General features: G+C 45.9%; 1 protein-coding gene across 4 annotated transcripts in view; it reads right to left on the reverse strand.

The window, feature by feature from the left end:
* AKAP7 (A-kinase anchoring protein 7) overlaps positions 1-21,403 on the reverse strand; it is a 134,511-nt gene extending 113,108 nt beyond the window's left edge. For 3 of the 4 annotated variants that reach the window (XM_024208258.2, XM_024208259.2, XM_029911046.1), the window contains exons 1-3: positions 21,061-21,403; positions 6,196-6,354; positions 5,642-5,781 (exon numbers count right to left, since the gene is read on the reverse strand). In XM_024208258.2, the coding sequence (XP_024064026.1) occupies positions 5,642-5,781; positions 6,196-6,354; positions 21,061-21,325 (564 nt within the window). In that variant the 5' untranslated portion in view covers positions 21,326-21,403. Of the gene's footprint in view, positions 1-5,641; positions 5,782-6,195; positions 6,607-6,737; positions 7,767-21,060 lie in introns of those variants that run through there. The other variant, XM_024208260.2, reaches the window with a different exon arrangement.
* Between the last annotated feature and the right edge of the window lie 1,089 nt (positions 21,404-22,492).

Below are 22,492 nucleotides of genomic sequence, written 5' to 3' on the forward strand. Positions count from 1 at the left end.
GCCTTGTCTTTATGTGCCATGTACTTCCTGTGGCACCATATAAATAAGTAACAAATTAGAACAGAAGGGGAGTGATGGCAAAGAAAGAAGGGAAAAAATAACATGCCTAGTAAAGGAAGATGCTTCGGTTTCTCCATAGCCAGTAGCGTCTAGGCAATGTCTAACGTCATCTGAAAAAAAATATGTCCCACTGTCTGATCATAAATTACACTGCAATAAGATTATACTAGTATTTCACCACTGTCACAATTTGGCACTTACATTCCCACAAATAAATGACACTTTCACTGAATTCTCAAAAGGTATGAAATATGTAGCTCCACAGTTACACAAAATGTTGATGAACGTGATCCCAGATAATTGCAATTTATTGACTGCACAGATAATACTTAATGTCATAAACTGGAGAAAAGTGCAATTATCCAATGGGGAAAAGTCCAAATTATAAGGATGGAGTGGTCCATCATTTCAATTACCAGTTTACCCAGTTTCTGATTATAGTTTCCAGGAAAATTTTCAAGACAGTGAATAGTTTAATTTATTCCTTCCTGATAGACAGCAAAAGAAAAAAAATGCAAGCACAGTTATAACAATACAAGCCCTTCAGGATACAGAAGATATATGCTTACACAACTTGGAAGCTATTATCAAGACTGTCTTGGCTCAAAACAAACAAAACCCCAGATGTTTATTAGTGAACAAGGTCAATTTCAAAGATGGCAGACCACAGCCAGGTCCAGAGGCAAGCCACAGCTAACCTTACTGTCAGAGAATGAGCAGGGAAGTAAGAATGGAGATGCCCCTCTGTTCCAAAGTCAGAAATGGGAAAGAACGGCAAGAGCAGCTATGAGGGTCAGCATTCTACACTCGTGGTTCTCAACCAGGGGTACGTGTACCCCTGGAGATACCCAGAGGTCTTTCAGGAGGTATATCAACTCATCTAGATATTTGCCCAATTTTACAACAGACTACATAAAAAACACTAGTGAAGTCAGTCCAAACTAAAATTTCATATGGACAATGACTCGTTTATACTGCTCTATACATTATACACTGAAATGTAAGTACAATATTTATACAGTATTCCAAATGATCTATTTTATAATTATATGGTAAAAATGAGAAAGTAAGCAATTTTTCAGTAATGGTGTGCTGTGATACTTTTGTATTTTTATGTCTGATTTTGTAAGCGAGTCGTTTTTAAGTGAGGTAAAATTTGGTGGTACACAAGACAAATCAGACTCCTGAAAGGGGTACAGTACTCAGGAAAGGTTGAGAACCACTGTTCTACATAATCTATACTATTCCAAAGGCAAAATATTGTTACACAGAAGTATGTCTGTGAGCCTCTGGGAGAAGTCCATCCCTACCATGTCCCTCTTGAATTCAGGTAACCAAAATTAAATGCAACAAACAAGGTGTAGATGTACGACCAATTTGCAGACTTCGATTTTCAGGTTTTGTTTATTCTTTTCTGTTTTAATACAGCCAAGTATCTAAATTAACTCTTTTGAGCAGTGTGATACAGAGATCAGATATTTTAATTAAGCTAAAGAAGACTCCTTTTAGATCTCTCATATCTAGTGATGAACCCATTAATATATATGAAATGTTTAAATTGTTTTTCCTACTGTACATTACCTTTCACTTTTCTACATTAAATTTCATCTGATAATTTTGCTGACAATTTAATTTAATTAGATTCTTCCTGTCTTCTTCACAAACCTTGGTAGTTTTAATTCAGCAAATAAATTGTTGAGGGCAGATTTCAACAAGTCGCTACGCACCTCCTTCTCTAGATAATAAAGTGTTAAAAATAAATTTTCAAAAGGAGTCTAGTTCTGATCCCGTGGTCATCCTCACCATTAACTTCAATATATCATTCTGAATAGTATCAAATAACGTTATTCTTACATGCAAGAATTTGGGTTTGCTGCATGCAAGAATAATGCTAAAAAGTTAATACAAAACTGATAACCTTTAGAGTTGTAACACATCAAGTATAATCAATTTCATTAAAATCTAATCTTGAGGACCTAGAAACAGCATCTTCAGACACATAGCATATCAGTTGAAATTTAACCTCATCCAAGTAGATTTACCAAAAGTGATGGAAACAATTATTATTCTTCCTTTAACTATTTCTGTAAAATGTAACAGAGTATGAAGTTAAAATTAATGGGGCATCATATTTTTCTTCCAAAGATTCAAAACACCATTAAAATAATAGCAAGAGAAATATCTCAGTCACAAGCAGGATGACTCATTAAATGTTTCTTGAAAAATCCCCCACTGCAAAACTGTTCCTGAATCAAATGGGTGTTTTTCACTGTAAAGCTAAAAAAATTAAGTAAAATCTTAATTCAGAAAGGCAAATGAATGACAAATGACAAATGAAGTCAAAAACAGGAATTACCAACTTTAGGCAGCATGAAAATGGCTGCAGAGTTTAGACCAGTGGTTCCCAAACTTGCTCCACTGCTTGTCCAGGGAAAGCCCCTGGCAGGCCAGGGCGGTTTGTGTACCTGCCGCGTCCGCAGGTTCAGCCGATCGCGGCTCCCAGTGGCCGCGGTTTGCTGCTCCAGGCCAATGGGAGCTGCTGGAAGCGGTGGCCAGTACGTCCCTCAGCCCGTGCCGCTTCCAACAGCTCCCATTGGCCTGGAGCAGCGAACTGCAGCCACTGGGAGCCGCGATCGGCCGAACCTGCGAACGCAGCAGGTAAACAAACCGGCCCGGCCCTCCAGGGGCTTTCCCTGCACAAGCGGCGGAACAAGTTTGGGAACCACTGGTTTAGATCTTTCTGCTTTAACAACAAAAATTATTCAAATCCTATCAGCAATGACAGGAGCACTTTTTTTCAATTATGATGTATCAATGTATTCAACCACTACACTATCCTTGCAATTGTTATATAATGAGAGCAAAAATGAGGCAGTGAGAGATTCCAAATTCAGATGGGGTAAAAGATCTCATTTCTTCATTATCTAGTGAAGGCTGTCTTGGAGTCTGATATAATTAGTCATTGCAATCTTCCTCCACACTGACACCTAAGAGTGGAACATTTCACCATAATTTTCATACCTAGTTTGGTTTTATTAAATTCATTTTCAGACATTATGCAGAATTCCTCAATACTGGGGTCTGTGTGTGAGTATATAGCACAGATACAGTTCCACTCTCTGGTTGACCCTCAAAACACATCTGATGGGGTCTCCTAACAAATATTTTTAAAAATCTAATTCAGACCCTGTATTCAAGTACAGGTTTTGACAGCACCACTTTTACACCTAACACTGTCTCTTATTTTCCATGCTGAAGCCACAACAGGTATTCACAACATCCATATCTAGCAAAACTCAGTGTATATGTCAGCTAGTGAGAAGGAATCATGCTCAGCTATTACTACCTTAACTAAGACAATGCATGCTAACCATGAGAAAGAGAGACAAGGTGGATGAGGTAATATCTTTTATCCCTATCTCACCCACCTTGTGTCTCTAATATCCTGGGACCAACACAGTTACAACAACATTATAAACAACCATGAGATACATGTTCTTAAAGATCCTAATGTATGTCTTGAAACCACTTGCACTGCATGAAACTCCAACAATCTCTCAATTTTGTTAAGAATATGTATCAACATGCTTCTTAGAGACGTGATATTAATAACTGCCTAATTGACTCTCAAGCCTATATATGTGAACTAGGATGGATTTAGATTTTCAGCTTTAACCATCATTGCTTGTCCCAGAGTTCTTAGCAGTAACAGAATTGTCCAGTTCTTCTCCAGAAGGTCAGTTATCACAACACACTGGAAGAAATCACTGAAGGACCCCTTTTGGGGGAGGAAGAGAACTAACCAGTATTTCTTAAGTCCCAGTCCTGCAAACACATATGCATGCATGTAACTTTACTCACATGAGTAGTCCAAATCAGTGGGAATACTGATGAACATAAATTTAAGCATATATGAGTGTTTGCAGGATTGGGGGCACTAGACTGTAGCTGGAGTTTGTCTGACATAGTGTATCAGTCTATTTTTAACTAAAACCCATCCACATTAAAAATCAAATCACACACCCACCCCTATTGGGCGAGCTGCTATTCTACTCAGGGCAAATCAGACTTTAATATTCCACCTAATCTAGAGTAAACAGTAAGTAAGTATTTTTAATAGCAAATTTCAGGATAAAATAATTATTTAAGTAGCTGTGGTCCCCTCATGATATTTGACACATTGGCCCTGATCCTGTACCTGGCTCCATGAGGATGGAGTCCCGCTGACTTTAGTGAGGTCAGAGGTCTATCTGTGACTTTAGTGCATGGGTCAGAGGTCTATCTGTGCAGTCAGTTGCAGAATCAGAACCAAAAATGAACACTGCTACTAGAACTGAAATATTAGTGAGATGATGATAGGTATATGCAAAAATCACATATAAATGGCCTATAACTGCCTCTTTTAGACAATAATCATCCTGAAATATGTCCTTTACATAACAGGTTTACAGTTTTTGGATGGAGGTGATTTGTTCACCATGAATTATACAGCAAATTGGACAAATTCCATGTTATTAAAGGAAAACAGTCTAAGTGAAATCTACTCAACTTCATAAAATGAGTTAAGGTAGTTTCATGTACTATACACCTGTCCTCAGTCCTCCTACAATTTTGTGGATTTACTATTTACACTTTCCTATTTTTTAAAGTGTTCCTCTCCCCTGTTGCTGTGTGAATGACTTTCACAAACAACCTGAGTATACAGATGGAAACAGTAAAACTGATTACACACGAAATGCTGTCAAATCCACAAATCTAACAAACTGGATAACAAGAGAAAAAATGTTCTCTAATATCTTTCAAATAAGAGTAATCCATTGTTATTTGTAATAATGGTTAGTAAAAACAGTTTCAGTGTGATTCTTAATATGACACTGTTCCTTAAAGAATAATATAAAATAATTTGTCATACTTTAGGCCACTGGTTCTCAAACTTATTTGATCGGGCCCCCCCTTCTTTGTGTCAGTAGTTGTTTATGCCCTGCCCTCCCACCCCAAAGTCCATATACCACCACCCAGCTCTGAAGGCACTGCCATGCCAGCAGCAGCAAAGAAGTAAGAGTGGCAATGTGAAAAGTGATATTTGTCAATAACACTTTTGACAGAAGACTTAGCGCCCCACTGCCACCCTTATTTCTGTGCTGCTGCTGCACCCTAGGGCTGACAGCCAGAGCTCCGCTGCCTCCAGATGAGGGATTGTGGGGGTGGAGAGGAGCGAGGAGAGGAGAGCCTGAGCCTGGGCTGCCTCCCGATGAGTGAATGGGGGGACGGGGTAGGAGAGGTGAGGGATGGGTGGGGGGGAAGAGAGTTCAAGCCCAGGTGGCAGGGCTTCGGCTGTCCCCTTTATCTCTGCTTCCCGGGTGTGCACTGCCCTTCTGCATAAGCCCTAACCACCGGTGCTGACAGCCAGAGCTCTTAAAAAGAATACAGCTCACGCCTCCCTTGACACATTCCTACACCTCCCATAGAAGGCCCGCCCAATAGTTTGAGACCTGCTCCTTTAGGCTAAATATTGCTTGCCTTATTTACTCCTGTTGAAGTAATTTTGCCCGTAGAAAAAGAGACTAGAAAAGAATACCACCTTTGGGTTTGTAATTGGAAGAGAAATGAAATAGTTTGGCTGATCTTGCTTTTTCTTCTTTGTTTGATCGTCTTCTTCAGTCTTCCTTCTAGTAGTTCTTTTTCTCCTCTTTTTAAAATATATTTCAAATGTACTAGTAACTAGGGGAAGAGAGGGAGAAGGCAAAACATTTATTTTGTAAATACAGATTAATAAAAAAATATACACAATAAGAAATACTACACCAACGTGAGTTGGTCTTGAGCCAGCAACATAAAGGTAAAAGGTACTATATCCCATTCTTACTAAGTTTTCAAAAATAATATACCTATATAGGATTAGAGAAGTTTTAAGTAGAAAAGTCTTATTTTAGACAATGGCATGGTAAGTTTCTAACACGCTTAAGTGTTTGCAGAATTGAGTCTAATAACAGTGACTATATGGCCCTGACTCTGCAAGCTAGTTCACATGGTTTTGTTTGGGTGGTGAGGTCTGCCTGCATGGGCCAACTAGCAGATAATAACCTAAATGTTTGATCTACATATGTTTAAACCAGTTTTTTTTAATATACTTACTGCCAAATTCATCTCCAGTATCTGTACTGGCAAATGGTATTTCTGCCATCAAATAATCCATAGAGTCAGGAGGAGTTTGTGACCCTTTTCTTATTTTTGTTCTTTTCTTTTTCTTTTTCTTTGGAATGATTTTTTTTTCCTGCACATTTTCCAGCCCATCTGGAATATATTTAAAATAACACATTTAGTCTTAGATTTCTAATTTGAGACAATATATATAGTATATTATTACTCTATTAGTAAGACCAATTGCTCTCTCCCATTTGTTGCCATTTTTTTCCTGCTTCAACATATTAGTAGATGTGCTTAATCAAAGTTGGACCTCAATCCTGAACTTACGCTACATTGGAGTAAAGGAGTGTATTGGTCCATTTAGCCACATATGCTGTTTCCATATCATCTTGTCCAGTCCTAAGGAAAGGCAGGCAGATGCAGAAAGGGTCACTATAGGGTTATGTAGACTGGGAAAATAAGTGATGCTCAAAAATATGTTATTTAACATCTATGTCAAAATTAACATGTTTTTAAACATTACTTAGTACCTAGTGTAGACAAAATTAATGATGTTTAGAAACATGTGAGTTGGTCATGGTTAACAGGTTAAGTATCTCTCCATTGATCCTGGTCCCTCTTTGCAAGGCTGCAGTAACGTCCGTGGAGCCATCATTAGGTGGAATTCTGAGGTGACAATGTCCTCCTCTGATGGAGTGTCCAACTCACACAAGGCCTGAAGGGGTAAATTAGGCCAATTAAAGGAGGAAAGCCAGGGCATGCTAAGACCTAATTGCCGAACAAGTCCAGCTGGGGGAGGAGCTGGGCCATCCCAACAGAAAGGGGCTGTCAGGAAATAGTCTGTAGTTACTCATAGGAGAGGGGAGGCGTGTTTGGGGGTTACAGAGCCAAGTTGTTCCATGGGAGGAGTGTGGGGGAAGCCAGAACATAGAGTTGAGAAGTAGAAAGGAGTCCAGAGCAAGAGTACCATAGTGAGGAAGGAATCAGGCCATTGTTGCTACAGATGCTGGACTGGAACCTGGAGTAGAGGGTGGGCCTGTGTTTCCCTACCAGCCACAGGAGGAGTGGCACAGTCAGGGCAGAGAAGGGAAGACTGCCATGTTTGTATGGAGGGACTCTGATACCTTGGAGGGCTGAGTCATGAAGACTCCAGCTATAAAAAAAAGTGTGGGTTTAGTGCTCATAAACCTCTGCTGTATGCTGCCCTGCTCATCTATAGGGCAGCAACAAGGAAGGTTGCCCTACTGGCATAGCTCAGCTCTGGGGTGATTTCTAGAGATAAGAGGGCTAAGTCAGTCTCCAGGGCCCATGCTGAGTCTGCCAGTTAGTGCAAAGCATGGTAGTGATGACATTATGATGCAGGAGCTGGAACTGACACTCACTAAACCCAACTCATATAGAGGCCACCAAACATCCATTATTAGACAATAACAATCTTTAATACCTGCTGAGTTGGTTGGATTCATACTTGTGACCTACAGGGACAAAAAGACTCTGAAGATCATTAACAATGTCATGAGGCATCTAATCCCCTGATAAGGGTTAATGTTACATCTTCAGCCAGGAGCGCCGCCAGCTTTTCTGCCACCCTAGGCGGGAAGGTCCCGCCCCAAAATGCCGCCCCCCACAGAGGCAGCGGAAGGTCCCGCTGCCGAAATACCGCCGTGGTCGCCGCCCCCCAAATTGTAGCGCCCTAGGTGACCGCCTACGTCGCCTAATGAGTTGCGCCGGCCCTGTCTTCAGCAAGAGTTGTTTGTCTTCTAGAAAGGTAAGCTTTTTTAAAATCAAATTCTTACTTTTTTGGAACTTACATAGGCATGGTGTTGCCAGCTCTTTTGATTTTATCAAGAATCTTATAAGTGTTTTTCTTAAAGCTCCAGCTTCTGGAGTCAAGTGATTACATGAGGATCTCAGCTTTCATTTTTAAACAAGCAAGTTTCTAGTCTTCATTGTTATAGAGGTTGCTGAGAAAGACCTGCACTAAATTTCCAGGGTTATCCTAAAGGCTCAAACCAGAAGGCAAATAAAAAGAATTCTCAAAATATATTACTTTTTTTTAAATGTCCTGATTTTTAGCCAATCTCAAGATTTGAGGGGTTAGACTCGTTATTTTCTAATACAAATGGTTAGCAATATTGCAGGCAGGGTCTTCCACTCTCTGCACCCACACCCAACATCTCCCACATATTGCTCCTTTTTCTTCAAAAAATGCCATAATATGTGCCCCTACCTTGTTCTTAAAGGGAAAACACCCATTAACCAATGTACAAAGACTAAAAATACAATAAAACAAATATCCAACTTCACCTCAATGTGACTTGCAATATGAAATATTAATTTATTCTAGGATCTGCACACTAACTTACTTATATTTTTTCCTACATGGGTCATAAACCAGAACTGAACCCATAGCCCTCAGACAGACACCACAGACGTCTACCACTTTCACTATAGGAATAACTACATGAGATGTGCTGTTATCCTCTGTGGGGAGCATCCCAGAGAGAGAGAAAACACGTTTTTAATAACCGGGTTACATAACTGTGAACTAGCAATTGTAGGTTGGGCATGAGGATTCTATTCCTGGCTCTCTGAGTAGAGTACGGTCTATTGGTTAAAGACAGCATAGTGACTCCCCTGTTTGAGTAACCTGCAGTGACTAAACCTGGGATCACTGATTCTAAAAACCTGAGCTTCTATCATTTGGGCTAAAGATCAATGTACATAAGCATGGAGGCAATAACAGGCTCATAAACTTCTCTGGTCTAGTTGCTAAAGAGGGATAAAGATCCACACTGCATTAGCATGGGCAGACAAACACTTAATTTGGCTCATTATATCTGAAAGGCAGCATAGCGAGATGTGTGAAACTTGGGACTGTTGAATTAGCATTGCCTACAGTGCCTTATCCAACCTCTTTTATCTGTAAAATGGGTAAATGATTGCCTCACCTAAGGTAGAGGTCAGAGGCCTGGGTTAATAAAAATTGGGAAGTGCACAGAAGTATTAAGAATAATCAGTAGAAGTGCTAGAATTAGAACCCATGGTGTCTTGTATTGCACCTTCCTCTGTTAAATATTCTGTGGGGAAAGGGTATCTTTCTAAAATGTCTGACATTTTACTATTTGTGCAGAAACTTTTGTGACAGACTTTGAAAATGCATAAGTGTCACTTGAAATACGTGAGCTATGGCAAGTCTCTTTGAAGTTAACAGGTCATTGAAATATAATTAATAAGCAACAGGACAATTTAAAATTTCCTAAAAATTGTCAATCACTACAGTGTTTGCATCTACTAAGAGTTTTGAAAGCTGTAGATAGGGAGCCAGCATAAATCACAATTCACTTGTCTCCACTCAATATACTTTGTTTTTCATTTAAGAGAGCTAAGTTCAGTTTCTAAACTTCTTTGTGAAATCCAGGTGGCAGGATATCAAGCCAACATGATAATGAAAGGGTCAGCCTAACCAATGATTCGTACAAAATGTTTTTTCTAAACTTACTAATTATGCAACATAAATTTATCCACAAGTCATCTTTTCCTATGTTTGCTTCAGACTCTCTCATTTTATTCTGATATTATGCATATCCAATTATATCTTCTACAAAATGTAAAGCTGAAACCTCCTTTTGCATCTCTCAACAACAACTGTGCACAAAAGCAAGCATCCAGCAGTATTCTCCTGGGAAAACTCCACATTACAATGGTGTTAGTGTACTGGAAAATAAACTTATGTCAGAATTGCAGTTTATCACAGGACACCTCATTACCACAGACAAGCACATTTTCAAAGCTCCACTGGTAACTAATGCAGATATTCCAAATCTAACCCCAGGGGAAAACTTGGCAGTAAACATCCACATTATGTTCTTGCGGCATGCAAAGCAACCACTGATTTGACAAATGTAGTGTAACAAACCTGATCTGGGTTATTAGGACCCTGTAGACTATTTCTTGGATACCTCATCCCTAATGCTCGGGAAGATAAGACACCTGATTAAGTACTAATTGGCTTCAGCATAAAGGGGGGGAGGGGAAAATCACAAGGTAAATTGTGATCTGAGTACTGAGGCTGCCCTGGAACTGTTCCAGTTACTGAACTGGATATTAAGGGCATAGCTACACTTGCAAATGTAGAGCGCTTAAACCAGCCTTCGTAGAGCGCAGTAGGAAAAGCACTGCAGTCTGTCCACACTGACAGCTGCAAACACACTTGTGTGTCTACATTTGCGGCATTGGGAGCGGTGCATTGTGGGAAGCTATCCCACAGAGCATCTCTTCCCATTCTGGTGCTGTGGCTTGTGGGAAGGGGGGGGGACGGGGCATTCTGGGTCCTGTCCCAACATCCCATGATGCATCACTTCGCATCCCAGCAATCCCTCTGCTTCCGTCCACAAATGGCGCCATCTTTCAACGTTTTTTTGTACTATGCGCTCTCTTCCCTTTCGGTCTGCGGGAATGGAGCCCGAACTGCTGAGGAATATGCTGATGAGTCTCACCATCACATCACGTTTGGCAGTCGAGTTATTCCTGAAAATCCAAAGTGACAGCGAGGATTCCGACGATAATATTGACTCAAGTAACGCATACGACACGAGATTGCTTGTGGCATTCATGGACATCCTCACCACCGTGGAACGGCGCTTTTGGGCTCGGGAAACAAGCATTGAGTGGTGGGATCACATCGTCATGCAAGTCTGGGATGATGAGCAGTGGCTGCAGAACTTTCACATGAGAAAAGCCACTTTCATGGGACTGTGTGAAGAGCTCGCCCCCACCCTGGGGACACGAGATTGAGAGCTGCCCTGATGGTGGAGAAGCAGGTGGCTATTGCAATCTGGAAGCTAGCAACTCCAGACAGCTACCAATCGGTCGCTAACCAGTTTGGAGTGGGGAACTCGACTGTTGGAACCGTGTTGATGCAAGTTTGCAGGGCCATTAATTGCATCCTTCTCAGAAGAACCGTGACTCTGGGTAACATGCATGACATTGTGGCTGGCTTTGCACAAATAGGTTTCTCTAACTGTGGAGAGGCGATAAATGGGACGCATATTCCAATTCTGACACCAGCCCACCTAGCCTCCGAGTATATTAATCGGAAGAGGTATTTCTCTATGGTTCTCCAAGCGCTTGCGGATTACTGTGGGCATTTCATTAACATTAATGCAGGCTGGCCCGGAAAGGTGCATGACGCACGCATCTTTCGGAACACTGGCCTGTTCAGGAAGATGCAGGCCAGGACTTTTTCCCCAGATCAGAAGATCACCGTAGGGGAAGTCTAAAGGTCCATTGTGATTCTTGGAGACCCCGCTTACGCTTTAATGCCGTGGCTCATGAAACCCTACACAGGGAGCCTTGACTGCAGTAAGGAACGGTTCAACAACAGGCAGAGCTGGTGCAGAATGACTGTGGAGTGTGCTTTTGGCCGTTTAAAGGGCCGCTGGCGCTCTCTGTATGGGAAGCTGGACCTGGCCGATAACAGCATCCTCGCGATTATATCCGCGTGCTGTACCCTCCATAACATTTGTGAAGGGAAGGGTGAAAGATTCACTCAGGCATGGAACTCGGAGGTTCAACACCTGGAGGCTGAATTTGAACAGCCAGACAGCAGGGCTATTAGAGGGGCCCAGCGTGGGGCTGCAAGGATTAGGGATGCCTTGAGGGAACAATTTGAGTCTGAAAGCCACCAGTAATGTCTGGTGCCCTGCACGGGAGTGAAGTGCAGTGGTTCCAATGTGAGTAGTAATCTGTGTTTGCTACGTATGATACACTGACTTGCAGTGCCTGTTGCTTTCCTGGGCTAAGGTATCTTTTACTTTATGCAATAATAAAGAATGTTTTCAAAGCAAAAAAATGCATGTATTGAAAAGAAACACAACTGTTTGGAAAACAGAAAGGGCAAGGGGCTGGGGTGGGGAACGGTACAATCACAGATTTGCGTATGTCCTGTTATCATACTCAGCCTTCCTGTTTGGAGTGCTGTGCAATGAGTGATGCACTTCAGGATGGCTATACTGCATGGTGATGGGGGTTGAGTGCAGTGGCTAAGGGTCGTAGTTTTCAGGGCTGGGTGGTGAAGCTACAGGTGTTGGAGGCAGCTAGTGGCGATAAGAACCTGGATGTTGGGGAAAGTGGGTTGGAGGTGACATGGGGCCACAAGGGAAAGAGTTTTGGGACAAGGGCTGCAGGGGGGGCAGGCGCGGTAGTGCTCCGCCTGCATGGCTATGAGCGCCTGGATCGAGTCCTCTTGGTGCTCCATGATGCTTATCAGCCGCTCCATGCTTTGGTGCCAGCGATCCGCATTTTGCTGGCAGACCCTCCTTTCTCTCTCCCGCCACTCCTGATTTTCATTCATTTTCATTGTCCTCTTTGCTTCTGCATGGCCTCTTCCTGATTCTTTGCAGTCTCTCGGCCAGTGATAACACGGACAGCTGAGATCTCAAGGTTGCATCTGTAAAGGCAAAATGCAACACTTAACAGAGGCAGCATTGTTCACACCAGACAGAGCAATGATTCCCCTGTACTTAAGGAGGGCAAGCACAGTCTACACAATAGCATAATTTGCCCGTCCCAAAGCGAGCGCACATAACCCCCGGGAGCCCCAAAATGGTGAGTAAGCACAGGGTAAAGGGGGACTGATTCTTTCATGGCTGTACAGTCCTCTGGGCTTCTGTGCCTTGGGGAGAGCCAACAGCTGCATACTGAACACTGTCCCCACATTTTCCACAGGAGTTCGTCCTGGAAGTTATCTCGCTGCTGAGGGTGACGTGGGAAGCAAGGGAGGGTCTTCTACTACAATGTGGCTTCCGCCCTGGCCCATATGCAGTTTGCCTGTGTGCAGCAATGATCCCACCGCCTCTCACGGCACAGTGGCGCGGACATGTTAGCCTGACTGGGACAAGGTCCACAGTGGCTCTCCCACAAAACCTGCGCAAGCGCATTGCCCAAGTTCTGGATGAGACCTTTGAAGAGGTCACTGAGGCCGATTACCGCGATGTGAGAGAGCACATCAACGCCCTATTCTGCATCCAGGCATGCATGCAGCCCTAACCCTCCTCGCCCCAAGAGCCCGTACCGAATAACTTCCTTCCCAAAATAAAAGCCGCTTACCAGGAACCTCCTCTGGTGTTTGTCCTTCCCCAACCACTGGCCGCCATGACTGGCTAACTTCCTCCTGGCTTGAGAACAGCTCCTGGCTGCATGCATCTAGGGATACCGGGGTGTCTTCCTCCTCTTCAGCACCCTCACTCCCACTTTGCTCCTCCTCCTGCCTTGTTGGACTGGGCTCTGAAGTGTCCATGGTGGTACTCGGAGTGGAGATGGGGTAGCCCCCAAGTATCGCGTCCAGCTCTTTGTAAAAACGGCAGGTCGCGGGGGCAGCACAGGAGCAGCTGTTTGCCTCGCGGGCTTTGCGGTAGGCATTCTGCAGCTCCTTCACTTTAACCCTGCACTGCAGAGCGTCCTAGTCATGGCCCCTTTCTTCGTGTCCCTTGATATCTGCCCAAAGGTATCGTAATTCCTATGGCTGGAGTGCAGCTGGGACTGGACAGCTTCCTCCCCCCAAACACCGATGAGGTCCAGCACCTCGTCATTGCTCTATACTGGGGATCACCTGGCGTGTGGAGGCATCGTCACCTGGAAAGATTCGCTGAGAGCACTCCATGCCTGGCTGAGCAAACAGGAAGGGGATTTTCAAAATTCCCAGAGAATTTAAAGGGTGGGTCTTACGGTTGGTCACCTGAGGGCAGGGCAGTAGAGTTCAAACTGATGACCAGAGTGGCTAGAACAGGCATTGTGGGACACTTCTGGAGGTCAATCAGAGCACATTAACAGACCAGGGCGTCCATACTGGCGCTGTGGCACTCCAGCGGGGGCGCATCAAACGTTATTCCACTCGCCGAGGTGGAGTACCAGGAGCGCTCTAGCCGCAGAGTCAGTGAGCACTCTACATGCCTTGCCAGTGTGGACGTGTCATGAGTTAGAGCGCACTGGGCTGCTTTAATGCACTCTAACTCGCAAATGTAGCCATGCCCTAAATGACTAAAAAGAAAGAGGCCTGAAGAAGAGTCCTGGGTAAGCATAAAAGCTTGTCCCTCTCACCAACAGACAGTTGTCCAATAAAAGATTACCTCACCCACCTCCTCTCTCTCAAAAGAAATAAGGTATTTTGGTGGGTTGTCTGCTCGCTTAATGGACACTAAGAAGCAGAGATACAAAAGTTTTTCTGTGAGCATTGTTTGAACAGTATTATATTTATTATTATTTAACTTAGACTGTGATAGGGTTCAGAGGCCAATCAAGCTGGGGTCCAATTGCACTATGTGTAAACCTATTCAAAAGGATAATCCCTGCCTCAAGGAGATTACAATCTAAATCAGGGGTCGGCAACCTTTCAGAAGTGGTGTGCTGAGTCTTCATTTATTCACTCTGATTTAAGGTTTCGCATGCCAGTAATACATGTTAACGTTTTTAGAAGGTCTCTTTCTATAAGTCTATAATATATAACTAAACTATTGTTGTATGTAAAGTAAATAAGGTTTTTAAAATGTTTAAGAAGCTTCATTTAAAATTAAATTAAAATGCAGAGCCCCCCGGACCGGTGGCCAGGATCCGACAGTGTGACTGCCACTGAAAATCAGCTCACGTGCCACCTTTGGCATGCGTGCCATAGGTTGCCTACCCCTGATCTAAATAAACCAATGAAGGAAACAAACAAGAGGTCAAAGTGTGGGAGAGGGAGATGGGCTAACAAAAATAACAGGATATGGGCAATTCTTAGACAATTGAGACCAATAATTTGAAATAGTGTAAGCTAAAGGAATTCCTTTAAGAACCATCTGTGAGGCTGGTGTATTTTTATTGGCTCTAGGAACTGGGTGGGTGTATGCATGTCACTTTTTTTTCTCCTTATCCTTCACAAACTAAGAACATGTTTGGACTAGACTCCATTGTGATAGTAGATGTTTTAGTCTTACTTTATATTAAAGCATGTTGCATAAGGTTCCTGCACCAGATTTCTCATTTACAGATGTATAAGCAAAAATTGTAACTAACTAGAAAAAGTAATGTGTGTTCTTGGTGGCTTTTTATAATGCTTTTATTTTTATTGCCTTGTTTTCCTCAGCTTTTCATTTGTAAACCCTGTATGTGAGATGCTAGATGATCAGAGAATCGTACTCATGTATAAATAATGACAACGACGTTATGGATGAAAGCCACTGTCAAAGTATACAGGCTTTAAGTTTAGTCTGACTCTAAGAATGCTTCCACTCACTCAAATCCTTTAAAATGTGAATCCTATATAGAAGTCCACATTTCCAGTTAGGCATTCAGAAGATAACTTGAGTTGGGTTTCTTAGATCCCAAGCCTACAATCAATGCCTATGACAAGCCCCACTGATTTGTGGGGCTCCATGTAAACACAGGGATCTGTCCACATTGAGTCAGTTGGAGGACTGTGCCAGTATGCATGTTGGCATTTGTACAGTATGTTACTTCCTCCCTTTTCTCAGTCTGCTAAGAAAGCAGTGTATTGAAAGACAAATGCCACTCTGAAAAATTCTGCCTGCTTACAATAACAGATGGGCAGAGCAGAGGAACAACTAGTCTTGACAATGTCCCTCTTTCAGTCACTGAGTGATGGATGTGCAACTGGCCTAAGTTGGCAAGCACTAAGAGTGTGCCTAAATCCTATAGGATGAGTTCCAAGTAAACAACTCCCTCCTTTTTCATTCACTGAAATGAGTTGGTCATTACTCAAAGAAAATATATTCTAAGCACTAAATCTAATGAAAGAGGAAAAGCTGTCTACTTTGTTTTAAAAACTCTTAAATTTAACAATAGTTTAAACTAACTTCTTGCTAGTCTGATATTTATGTACTAGAGAATGCAGTATGAATGAATGCCTTGACTATCAAAGGCTGTTAGAAGTTCAGGGTTTTTTAAAAATTCACTTTAGTTACCTTAGCCAGAACTTTATAATTTTAATATGAAACTGCAATACTCCCTCATTTTTATTCACTCAAATGGATGCTGTATTTCTTGACTCTCTTTCAGTTACCAGAGTGAAACTTCTACTGGGGAAGTATCAGTAAAATGGTAGTCCACTGACGGACCATTCATAGTTAAGGAGATGGTGAAACTGATGGCTATTACTACTTTGAGAACTTTATGTGGGTGTGTGTATATATAACTATTTGTGTGTGATAGCATTCCTTGTAGACGCAGGAACTAGGGGTGCAGGGGGGGTGTTGCAGCTGGGTCCTGGTCCCATGCCCGGGGGTCCCGGCCGCTGGCCCCATGCCTCTGCTTCTGGCCCCGCACACAGCCTGGCCCAGCACCTCCACTTCTGGCCCCCCACGTAGCCACCAGTCCCGTGCCTGAAGGTCCTGGCCACTGGCCCCGCGCCTCCGCTTCTGGCCCCCCACACAGCTGCTGGCCCTGCACCTCCACTTCTGGCCCTGCATGGAGCTGCCAGCCCCTTGCCTGAGGGTCCCGGCTGCCGGCCCAGCACTCAACCCCAGCTGTGGCCACAGCCTTGGCCCCTTACTCCTGTCTGAGTCTCCCCCTCCCCCTCCGAGACACAGCCCTGCTCCCAGTCCCCGGTCGGGGGGGTCAGACAGGGGGTAAGAGCAGGGCCACCGGGGGGGGGCAAGTGGGGCAATTTGCCCTGGGCCCCACAGGGGCCCCACCACAGTCTGGGTCTTCAGCATTTCGGTGGCAGGGGGCCCTTCAGTCGCTCCAGGTCTTCGGCGGCATTTCAGCAGCGGGTCCTTCAGTGCTGCCGAAGACGTGGACCGCGCCACAGCTCCCCCGCTTTGCCCCTGGTCCCCTGAATCCTCTGGGCGGCCCTGGGTAAGAGGGCTGGCTTTCAGCACCCCCACTATTAAAAATGTTCCAGCACCACTGGCATTCCTTTAAGCAGGCTGCAATTCTCTCATTCTCATTTTACCTCTCAACTAAAGTCTGATTACGATAGGCCAAAGTTAGGGACGCAAATGGAACTACCTTCTTAAGCACAAATCACCTTTTTCATAACCTATTCATAACCAGCATGTCTCATCCAAATTTTCTAGTATAAAAATGAGAGCATCTTTCAGTAGGGGAAAGAAGCATATCTGAATTTAAAATGGCCAAGAGTTAAGAGTTCTGATTCCTCCGATCATCTAAAATGCACTTTGTGGTTAACAAAAGGAATATAAGGAGAGGGGGATAGCTCTTATCTATTTAAATATATCTGACTGCATTCCTCTTCCCCTTCCTTCCAAGGCGAGACCTGCCCCAAAATACCCCATAGTCCAGTGGGTTGGGCACAGTCCTGGGAGGAGGGGAGAGAACAAAGCTCAAGTGACTGCTCAACTTCAGGCAGAAGCGGGAATTGAATTGTGGTCTCTCACATCCTGGGTGAGTGCTCTCCACACTTGGATAAAGGTCATGGGATTGGAGGGACGGGTTGCACCACTTCCTCCAGTCAGGGCCGGCTCTGGCTTTTTTGCCGCCCCAGGCAAAAAAGCCTCCCGCCGCCCCCCCTCCCCCCCCAGCACAGCAGGGGAGGGCGCCGAGCCCGGCCGCAGGCCGCTCTCCCCGACCGGCCGGAGTCCCGGGAGGAGGGCGAAGAGCCCGGCCGGGGCTCCGCTCTCCCCGACCGGCCGGAGCCCCGGGAGGAGGGCAAAGAGCCCGGCCGGGGCTCCGCTCTCCCCGGCGGCGAGCGCCGGGGGGAGGGCAGCGAGCCCGCCGCAGCTCCGCTCTCCCCGGTGGCTAGAGCGCCGGGGGGAGGGCGGAGAGCCTGGCCGGGGCTCCGCTCTCCCCGGCGGCCGGAGCGCCAGGGGAGGGCAGCGAGCCCGCTGCAGCTCCGCTCTCCCCGGCGGCCGGAGCGCCGCGGAGAGGGCGGCGAGCCCAGTCGCGGCCCCGCTCTCCCCGGCGGCCAGAGCGCTGGGGGAGGGCAGCGAGCCCACTGCGGCTCCGCCCTCCCCGGCGGCCGGAGCCGGAGCACCGCGCCGCCCCCCTCCAGGTGCCGCCCCAAGCACAAGCTTGGTGGGCTGGTGCCTGGAGCCGGCCCTGCTTTCAGTGGTGTTTCATGCTGGGTCTGATCTGGTTGGTGTTCCCAAAAGCTGCCTACCAGATTGAGCACAAAGGCAAGACAGGCAGGGGAACACCTAGTTTGAGGATTCTGCCAGGGCTTAGGCATGAGCTAGGTGCCCAGGTGTCAGGACTGAGGCACTTGTGTGCATGCTCACTGGCAGATTTTTAGCTGCCTTTTGAGACTTATCAGTGGAAATTTCAGCACCTAAGGACTTTGGCTGCCCAGTGTTTGGTGGCAGCTGAGCAAGGATTTTGAGGATCTAAATGCTTTTGTAGATCTAGCCCATGGTATTTAACTTGTCCCTTTCAAGGGAAAAGGAGGATGGCGGTGTATGTTAAAACTATACATAAGAGTTTTGTGATTAATTTGAGCAAGAGTGTTGTCAAGCTTAAGATGAACAACAGTATTGCCAGTGTTAGGTCTAAAACTTCCGGAAGCTTTATAGAATGAGCTTTGCAAAATTATCTTTAAAAAGCAAGATTGCAAAATTAAGCTACAACTTGTGGTCAAAAAACGCCTACAACCGGACAACATTTTATGTTGACTCCTATATGGTATAATAGGTCATGCCCCTGGGTATGGCTTATTGAAACCACCTTTGGAACTTGTGGTTAAAAGACGCTGCAGCCAAAGAACTGATTCCTATGTGGGTTTGATGGGCTAGGCCTTTAGGCATAGGTCATCAAGATAACCTTACCCACAATCAAGCCAATAGCCCATTTAGAGGTAAGTTACCTAGAAAACTAAGGGAAACCACAGTCAAGACAGCATTACTTATAAAATTAAAATAATAACTGGCTACAAGAAAATAAGTAAGCATAAATTATACAGCCAAAGCGGTAACACTAAATTTGGCCTAATCTGATTGATTGACCTGCTTCAAAGAACGGCGGGCAGATGAGATTAAATGTGTAGAACCTCAGGATGGTGTGTGTGTGTGTCTTGGTCTAAGAAGTTATTCTCTTTGATCGGTCTGACCCACACCCCCTAACCGAGGAAACCTGAACTGCACCGACTATCTGCACCTGGCCAATGCAAAGAGCGGTCGACTAGAAGGTAACATATTCTCGGTAGGGTAAGGTTTTAAAGTAAAACAGTCTGGTTGCATGCAGAATAAGGTAACGGAGTAAAGAAGTCTGGGTTGCTAGAGCTGTTTTGATCTCAAGTTGTGCTGACACTATAGTATTAAGAATGGTAGTGTTGGGATAATTTGATCTCAGGTTATATTAATGCTGCAGTATTAAAAATAGTAGTAAAAGTTTACTTGTACTTGTTTGCAATATAATTTGTCATTTATATTAATCCTTATTCAATGCTGGTCTTTAATTTTTCTTTTCCTATTCTGTCTGTGTTGCATTTATAGCCGTAAGTCATTAAAAGCCTTTCTTGATGAATAATCGGTAGTTTTCATTTCTTTATACGGACACCACTTAACCTCATTCATTACATCTGTGTTGGGTGGTGGGAAGTAGCAATCACCCAGAGCCCCATTTGGGGCCTGATGTGTGTCCCCTTCTTCCTATATCTCCGCAAGTTTAAGCATTTACAATTAGATATGATTGTCTCTAACTATGGTTACTGTCCACACACTATTAACATTACTGTTAAACTGCAAAAGCTAGGAGTATTTTGCCTTGGCCATAAAATAGGCATAGGGTCTGCATTGTTGTCCTGCAACTAGCTGGTAACACTACTTTTGCAGTGTATACAGGACCCTGGCTATGACTCTGTATAATTGGTACAGATGATCTTCCTTCCTTCTCAGTTGCCTGCGGGTAAGAATATACCAAAGTTTATTGCCCCATGTTGATGCTGCCACTCTGTGCAAAGTCCTCTGCACACCCTGTTCTTTGCTAAGATACTGTAGGAAGGGATACCTGCTCAGATTTTCCTAGACTGGTCTGACACCCCGGCTGCCTGAGTCGGTAGGTGTTGACGGACCTAAATTATCACACACAACTGGATATTAAAAGCTGCTATGGGGACACAACCCTGTCTCTTGTATTCAGTTAAATGAGTCATACACGAACTTCAAAAACAGGGCTGTACTTATACCCTCTACGCAACCTTAGTCTCTTCCTACCCTCAAAGAGAGGAAGGAGAGAGTGCAACGTCCATCCGCCCTCTGGCTTTACAGGATGGTGTTGTGTTTATGGCTCTGAACTGAGACTCAGGGGAGGTGGGCTCACTCATTGCTCTGCAATCGCCTGCTGGAATGACCTCACCTCACTTAGATCTCTTGTCAGTTCCCCATCTGCAAACAGAAGGCTAAAAGTTTCTTTGGCTCCTGTCTATTTACAGTGTGAGCTCCTCAGAGTGGAGACTATTACAGTGCCGACCACGAGGGCGGTGTCTGTATGTGCTACCAACAATACAGCTCGGACAAAGGGACTTGACGCCTTGACTCCTCCCTTCCCTCGGTGCAGAGGGAAAAGGGGGTTTCAGGCTGCGCACACGGTAGAGGCCGATGTTAGGTCGGGAGAGCAGGGCGGCACCAGGGGCCAGCGTGGAGGGCGGGACACACACACGCCCGCGTAGCACCAGCGGGCACAGGCGATGCTGAGAGGCGCGGCTGCTGGCTGGCCGCGGGCTGCCTGGACTCGGCGGGCCGGGCTCGCAGCGGCGGGGTCTAGCCCTGCCCTCGGCAGAGTTGGCAGCAAAGCAGGGGCCGGAGCTGGGGCGAGACCGAGCCGGGGGGGCAGAGCCTGGCTGCGCGCGGGACCCACCCCCCGGGGGGCTCTGAGGCCCGGGCCGCCCGGCCGCCTTCTCACCATGTTCCAGGGACTCGCCGGCTCTGGGGGGAGGGTCCCCGGCGGCTGCCCCCGACCCCTGCGCCTCCTCCGGGCAGGGGGAGGGCGCTGCGACGCCCCCGCACTGCGCCATGGAGCGGCCCGAGCTCAACACCCAAGCGGCCGCCGCTGCCCGCCGCTCCCCCCAGCCAAGCGGCGGTGCCCTATGTCCCGGGGCGGGGAGCTCGGCAGCCGCCGCCAATAGCCGGGCGTGATGGAATCGGAGAGTTGATAGCAGCCTCCGCATGACCGGGGGACGGAGCAGGGGCCAAACTTAGTCACCGCGCCCCGGGGAGGGGGCGAGCGAAGGGCGACTCCAGGCCGAGAGCGCTTGGGAGAGAGGAGGGAATGCGGCTCCCGGGGACTACAACTCCCAGCGTGCAGTGCTTCGGCGCGCCGTCCGCGCGCGTTGCACGCTGGGATCGGTGCTCTCTGGTTCGGAGAAGTACGTGCCTGGCTCTGGCTCTGGCTCTGGCTCTGGCTCGCGCGCTGGGGCGGGGCTGATCCCGCGCAGAGAAGTGGGGCGGAATCCTGCCTCTGGTGGTGGCAGCTGGGGGCCGCTTAGCCCCAGGGCTTAAGGCGCGGGGTCCCGCCACGTGGGCAGAGTTTGGGCATCGCCAGCGCAATGTGACCTAGGCTGCTGGCGCTGCCGTGGGGCTTTCAGGGGGAGGCTGTTCTGTGACCCGAGCCCACGGAGGCCAGTGCCCGGGAGACCCATGCGTTCCAAGTGGCGGGGGTCTGGAGTCCTGTCCCGGAACGGGCTGAGCTCTGGCAGGGATCCCACTGCAGTGGCTGGCTCCTGTCCCGCAGGGCTGGTTCAAATTCCTGCTCCGGGCGCATAGGGTGGCAGTTCCCCTCTCAGAGGTTTGGCCTGGCCACCCCTCCATCTGTAAATAAAGTGTTAGGTTGCAGCCTTCCAGTAAGCGTGTTTATTTTTTATTTAGTTTCTCTCTGTGTTTGCTGTGTACTTAACAAACTCGTGGCCTTGCGCATTATGAAAATTTCTGTTTGTACAATGGCAATTTGGAGCTTCAGCTAAACAAATTTTTTCTAGAGCATAAATACTACCTAGAGTGCAACAATTAGACGAGTGGACATTTAATGCGTTTCATAGTAGTTGTAGAAGCACACCATACATATTAAAGTTAACTAATATTGGATCTTACAGCTGCCCTCTGGGAATTGTGTCTGGGTTTCAAACTAACCCCTGCACAAAAGGGCCTGGACTCCAGCTCCAACAGGAACGTCTACGCTGCTATTTTTAGCCTTGTAGTGCACCCAAGTCAGTTGACACAGGCTCTGAAACTTGCTGTTGCAGGGTGTGTGTGGGTGGTTTTGTTTTTGCAGTTCAGATATACCCTTTATGGATACTAGCCAGGGGCTTGGATAAAGCAAGCCAGCCTTTGGATTTTCA

Source organism: Terrapene carolina, unplaced genomic scaffold (genome assembly GCF_002925995.2).
Source record: "Terrapene carolina triunguis isolate 2854851 unplaced genomic scaffold, T_m_triunguis-2.0 Scaffold85, whole genome shotgun sequence".
In the NCBI taxonomy this organism is placed as follows: Eukaryota; Metazoa; Chordata; order Testudines; family Emydidae; genus Terrapene; species Terrapene triunguis.